The 6997-nt window shown below is 37.4% G+C and overlaps 1 protein-coding gene across 1 annotated transcript; it reads right to left on the bottom strand.

The window, feature by feature from the left end:
• Window positions 1–420: 420 nt before the first annotated feature.
• On the bottom strand, window positions 421–2787 carry trub1 (TruB pseudouridine (psi) synthase family member 1). Its single transcript, XM_065262529.2, has 8 exons — window positions 2620–2787; window positions 2279–2377; window positions 2119–2174; window positions 1952–2033; window positions 1663–1735; window positions 1418–1557; window positions 1251–1307; window positions 421–1168 (listed from the first exon to the last, which is right to left on the bottom strand). The coding sequence occupies exons 1-8, from the start codon at window positions 2753–2755 to the stop codon at window positions 945–947; spliced, it is 867 nt and encodes a 288-aa protein (XP_065118601.2). The 5' UTR covers window positions 2756–2787; the 3' UTR covers window positions 421–944.
• Between the last annotated feature and the right edge of the window lie 4210 nt (window positions 2788–6997).

The raw sequence follows: 6997 nt of genomic DNA, 5'->3' as shown, positions 1-6997 counted from the left end.
CGGTTGTGTTAAAACAAAACATTCTGTAACACAAAAAAATGTGTAAATAATTTACAATTTTTTCTTATAGAGTGTACAAAATAACTTTTATTTATCAATAAATATATGCATAAGCCAAACTTGTGTAGCTGATAATGTATTTACAGTACATTATTAATCTCATCATGCAAGTTGTAATAAGCAGTCATTACAAAAGTCACAGCCGGCGGGTTGCGACCAAGGTGCCCTTGAGCAAGGCACCGGTCCCCCATTGCTCTATACGGGTGCTGGGGTGATAGCTGCCTACTGCGCCGGTTGTGCATTTGTTCACTACTCAACGGATGGGTAAAATGCAACGGTCACATAAGTATGGTTTACCATACATTGGTCATTACTTCTCTTTCACTTAAACTTTATGTAGAATATTCATGATGCTGGAAATAAAATGCAAACAAATTGCACTGATTTTTATTAGCAAACCAAAACAGCATTTTTCCAAATGTATCTGTAAAAATAAAAAAATAAAAAGCCAACTGATTTAACTACAAAACATTTGGTCTTATATAATTAAATAATTATATAGCAGTGCTAACTGGTGTTTTGTCACCAAAAAAACTGTGCGGTTTAACCACAATCTGTTACAAGAAAAATAATAATTATGTCCCCTGGCACCACAGGGACTACAACCAAGTCATTATTTTAATGAAACAATAATGCTTTAGAAACTTCAGTGACCTTGAAACTGAATATTTCTCTCTCTCTAATAAGAACTGCACCAAATCCACAAACTTAAAACACTGCCACCACCTGTCCAATCCTGACAAGTACCATATATGGGCATGCAGAGGGATGCACAGGTTTGGTACAGAACAGAGGGTAGATCAAATCAAAACGGACCAAGCAGGCAATTTCCTACAATTCTCTCACTGAGAATGTAGTTTGTCCCACAGCACATATAAACACCTTTATTCACTATTTTGATCTCCATCATCAACCTTAGGTGGTGGGTGTTTATCTTTTGATTTCTTGCTTTCGTTCTTCTGTTTCCCTGGTGGCTTTGGGCAGGGCTGCAAAGCTTGAGAGATGTCTGTCAACGTCCAGCGATCCTCCTTCAATGCATGCTCCTCCAAGGTGAACTGACCTTGCTTGGTTCTGGTCAGCTCCTTTACGTGTGCACAAGATGACAGTGCTGCAATGGAAGAGTGGTGTTATAGATGACACATGGTATGTTAATAAACAAGCTACTATACATAACCTTTTTAAATTTCTACCTTTTCCAAGCTCATCGACCAGACTTCTGACATAAAACCCTCCTCCACATTCAACATCTGTGAATGTACGAAGTAAAAAAAATTTAATGATCAAAAGATTTTCAGTAGGACATACTGTACAATACACTACGTTGATGCAGTACACATATACTATATAAATGAGTAACCTATTGTGAAAAGTGGCGGGCTGAAGTCTTGTAAAGTGAGATTGTAGACGGTCACCGGACGTGCAGGTTTAGCCTCGACCTCCTGACCTTGCTTTAGCAGAACAGACATGCGTTTGCCATCCTTTTTCAGGGCTGAGTATCTTTAAATGTAAATATCAAGAATCTTTATAACTTTGAGAAATGCTTATGGACATGTTTGTTAGGAGTATGTTATACTGTATATCAGATGAAACTGTCATACTCACAAAGGTGGAACCTGCATAATTTCCCCCGTAAACTGCTTAAACTTCTCTTCCAAAGCCTCTTTTGTGATGTGATCTGAAAAAAAAAGTTTCAGGCGTTAAACATAATGCAAAGGCCTATGTGCGACATCTTTTCCATAACTGGTATGAATTAGCAGTGCAAAAAGTCCCAGGAAAAAACACACTGATGAAGTCTATAGCTTGAATCACTTTAGGTAGCATTGGATAAAAGCATCTGGACAATGTGTAAATGTTAATCACAAGTGCATCCCCAAAACATTATGTTTCTTACCATAATTCTTCTCCTCGATGACATTTCCTGTGGCGTCAAGAGTATCGGTTGCTTTGCCTAATTCTCCAACAGCGGTATATTTCTGTACAAAATACCAAAGAATTTAACGTTACACTAATATAAAAGGAAATGACAAATGGAGAAAAAGGTACCCAGGAAACGCTGACCTTTGATCCTGCAAGCATTGTGGTGAGCATCTTCGTTCCTTCACCAATGCCAACCACTGTAAAAACAGATATGCATTTTGCTCAACACTTAGCCTTTCTATTGGTTATCTTAACCAACTCTTAAACAAATGATTATATAACATTGAAGAAAGACATTTACCAAGTACACCAGATGCATTACTATCCAGAGTGCCCCCATGGCCAATTTTAAGAGGTTGTTTCTTCCTTTTACGAGGGTTTGGATTTACAACACCAGCCTCTGAGTAGGAACAAACATAGTAAAGAATAAAACCCTTACTGACCCAAAATCACGATTTAGTTTTGCCATAAGGAGGCAGGGCGTGACTATTTTTTTAACATCCGGGGATGAGCCCATGGCAGAGATCTGCAGTGATCCGCTAAAGTTACATATTAATCCAGATTTGCTGCTGAAAGACGTATCTGGTCCAACCGCAAAGAAGAGTTCAATAATGCTTTATACAGTAATAAAGACTCGTTTACCTTTTAAAAGCGTCTTCTTCAGTGAATTTAGCACATCTGCCGATGTGGGGCCCTGTTTCTTATAAATGGCAAATATGCCATTCAAAGACTGCAGTTTGGATAATGATCCGTTTGGTACAGTTGCCATTCCAGCCATGCTTGCTGCTCACGGCGCGAAGTGATGACGTCTATCACAGCTGGTAGTTGTAGTTTTTACAAGGATGCTATGCCAGATATTAGCGGTTTTGTACTGTAGCGTGTGTAGCTGAGTATGAACTTGTGCACGAAAAATTACGTAATCAAATATTTTTTAATTTCTGACAAAATTGTGTAGTTGTAACAATAGTATATTTTGGACGTATGTATACATACTACCACTAGATGGCAATATCTACCCATTAATTGTTTAGTCAGAATTAGATTTGAGAAAAACTAAGATGACTCGATTGTTTTTGCAGTTGCTTAATAATGTCATTCATCTAATCCTTGTTCGGTTTATAATAAGAAGTACTTTAATAATATCTGGTTTTGATAGCTTATATTAAGATAACTATTGATTGAGTGATTAATTTATAAATAAATTATATTTAAATAAATATTTTAATGACTTAAAAATCCATTTAAATATTTGGTACTTATTATTAGACGAAGATTATATAAAGGTATATAGCAAAAGTAAACATTTCAGTTACACACACACTATTTTAAACGTATACACACTAATTTATATCCTCATACCCACAGTACTTTCTCTCTCTCTAAAAAAATAATAAATAAATAATAAATTAAGTAGAGTCAAAATTCTCTCTCTCTCTCTCTCTCTCTCTCTCTCTCTCTCTCTCTCTCTCTCTCTCTCTCTCTCTCTCTCTCTCTCTCTCTCTCTCTCTCTCTCCCTCATGCGTTTACCGAGGGCACGCCCATTGTAAAAGCCTGGTTCCCGTTATTCTCTATCGCGTGCCAATTGCCCGGTTATGCCGCTGCTCGCGGGACGACAGTTCGCATATTTTCTCTCCATCTAAAGTCAGGAAACTGTATGTTGGATTGAAAGGTTCATTTCTGACCATCGTCGTTATTTCCAGAGGAAATCCAGAGCTTTACTGCATCATGTCCACGAGAGGTAACCGGGTTTCTATGTAGTTGAAAGTGCCATTTTAATTTTTAGCAAATCTTTTTTACGTGTAGGCTACTCTAGGGTGGTCTTTTTTGACACACGTATATATTGCTGTGAAAATGAAGCTGTCATTGAACTTGATGATGAATCTGACATGATGAGTCCTCTCTTTTCTCCACCTGTCTTCATACAGTAACGTTAGTTGGTTAAGCATACTGTCATCAAATCAAATCAGCTAACACGCGCTATGAATAACAATATAATAATGGGCCTTCATAGTATTTTATGATACCTACACACAGTGCTTACAATACTATTACAGTATTATATGTGATTGATTAGAGACAAAATACTTTTGCTGGAAATGATCCAAGTTCTGTTGAAAGGTTATGGTTTATGAAATGTTAAACTTTCAACTCACCGTGAAAGGTTAAGAATCATTTCATTAGAAAGCGTTAGAAATTAGAAATAATGTGAATATCACAGTATTGATATGGTGACTATCAATCAAGCTTTGATTCACGTATCAGGTGGCCTGCATGTTCATCAACACTATGTATGATAATCACTTTTAAAAGTAAGCTTTTCTTTTTTTCTAAGTTTTGTTTCCCTAAGGACAGAGTCAGTTATGTTATTGTATTATTTGCATTTTGTTTCTTTTGGATGCCTTTCCTTTCACGTTAGTGTTGAGAGTTCCTCCCACTGGAGGTTTCTTGTTGTTATTCTTGCTTTGACGGTTCAAATGCTTTCTGGACTTAAAGGAGACATATCATGCTAAATCCACTTTCTTGGCTCTTAAATGCATTTTGTTGTATATTTGTAGTGTTTATAAGTACATAAAAGTTGAAATTAGTCTCTTCAGGTGCTTTGTTGATATCTTTATATTCTGTTTTGGTCATATTTTCCAACCGGTTCTGATTTTTCTATTATCTATTACGTTTTTTGAACAATTACGTCACAGTATTTGCAGCGGAACTGCTAAATAAGGACATCGACTTCCAGCCCAACACTACGAGCAATCCGCCATTTTATATTTCTCGCTGCGATATTGTAGTCCAAGCTCAAGGATGCAGAAGTTACGAGAGCGTAAGAAATGTACTCACATCTGTGGATAAAGTCATTTTTGTGTGCCCGAGGCACTTTAAGGATAACTACTTCACCAATCTCCGCCAGTATAAAGAAGGATTTACCGATAGACTTCGTCTGATTGAGGGGTCAATTACTTCTTTCTTTGGAGACGACGAGCAGAGCACTTCGGTAAGCAGTTTATAACTTAAAGTAAAAAAGTAAAGTACACGGTGGTCATGGTTTAGCAGTGCTGTTTCTCACTCCGAAGGCTGCAGCCTGCGGAGATCGCTTTTGGGCATCAAGCCTGGTTTAAGTTAACTGAGCATTACATTTGCAAGTCATGAGCATATTACAACAACTTACGATTAACTAAGAATAATAGTAAACTTTATAATTGTTAATATTCTGAAATAAGACCGTCTTGATGACGCATGCAGCCTAGATATGCGACCTCCGGAGGCTGCAGCCTCACACCATTGCGATACCTCAATATGAAGACGTTGTTCTGCAGGTTCGTCGTCTTCATTTTCCTCTCAGTCCGTTTCCGACTCTGGCGCGAACATATAAGGCTGGATGGACAAGTCTTCCGTTGTTGACATTTTGTGAATAACGAGTAAATAAAAAGTTTCTGTGCAGCTAGATAATCGTATCTCTGCTATAAAACTACAAAAATGGCCGAACGGGGTGGAGTTTAACCGAGTGTCACCTCTGCAACCTGGAGAGGGGGCAGGGTATGACGTGCATTTAAAAAGACAGTACCAAAACGAGTTGCTCTCAGATGCACATCAGAAAAGGGGTAGAAAGGGGGCCTGTGGGGCTATAATAATGAGGAATTCAGACCCAAGCATTGCAGTTTCGCTTTACATAGACCACAAATAGATGATTTATATGTAAAAAGGACAGATTTAAAAGCATGATATGTCTGCTTTAAGTAACGGACCCACTGCAACCACTGGATCTGATCTGTGGTAAAGTGTCTATATAAAGAATGAGCCTACTGCTGCCATCCGGCCTGTTTTATTACAACATGTGTTTAAAAACTAGCTTGTCCCAGACATTTTTCTTAAACATGTTTTAAACATCATTGTTTTGCTTGCAAGAAGGCAAAAACCTAGTATATTGAAAAGTTGGTTTGGCAAAATCCTAAGATACCAAATTTATACACATGAAATCTTAGCTTAATGTTGCAAAAGGGTTCAGATGAGGAAAACAGTGGAAACAGATGAGCTGTCCTATTATGGTGCAACTTAACCAAAATTACATTACGTTCAATGCTATTATTAACTTTAATTAATTAATTTTCTTCAAATGTTATATTCAAGTGTTTTAATCTCATTCGTTTATTATTTAGTTATTTTTGCATATCAATAATAACTTCGCGTCGTGCCGCATTGCACTTTGGGTGTGTATTATTTTCTTATAATTCAATGGCCCGTCATCAATTATTCCTTACTTAATATTTAGGAGCTCAAAGTGGTTCAACAGACATTATGGCTAGTAGTGTTTAACTTTCAAATTTTCTAGTGTCCTCTCAGATGCAACACTGTTTGTATTATAGAGTGCCAGATCAAGTTTTTCCTACCATCTCCTCACAACCTCTTGCACCCTGGACTTCACTTTTGAGTTTACTTTAACCTTTGCATTTGAGGTCAGTAAGCCTTTACCCGCATGTTTAGTAATTGCCTTTTAATCAGTGGGGTCACCGCAGTGCACTTATATAGCACCAGACTTGTGCAAAACTATTAGTTTGTCTAAGACATGCATTACAAAAGTTAAAAAATAAGACAGCAAAATTGACAAATCTGCTGGTCAGTTGCTGATGACCAACATTTGACTCTCAACATTTCCACTCCACAGTTTATTCTTCTCTCATTCCTCAAACTTAGATTATTGTCTGCCCCAGGGAACCTAAGTCAAGCTGTCAGCTGGAATCAGTGTGAGATTCTGAAAAGTAAACCCTTCCTATTAACATCCAGAGAGAGACAGTAGATCTCGATTGTCTTCAGGCTTTAGGCTGAGCAGTGATACCACTGTTTTCTTTCTCAACAACTCTCACTTAAATTCCCCAGGACAGACTTCCTGACAGCTCTATCACTTTCACCTTGAGATAATGTCTTTTTTATCAAATTCTAAACAATATAGGGGAAAACCTTGACGTTTATGTGTAGTATGTCAAGGAAATTAATTCATTGTGACTTTGTGGCTGGCTAGACTGAGAAT

Source organism: Paramisgurnus dabryanus, chromosome 1 (genome assembly GCF_030506205.2).
Source record: "Paramisgurnus dabryanus chromosome 1, PD_genome_1.1, whole genome shotgun sequence".
In the NCBI taxonomy this organism is placed as follows: Eukaryota; Metazoa; Chordata; class Actinopteri; order Cypriniformes; family Cobitidae; genus Paramisgurnus; species Paramisgurnus dabryanus.
The sequence above is the reverse complement of the archived record's forward strand: the minus strand, read 5'-3'. Positions and strand labels throughout refer to the sequence as shown.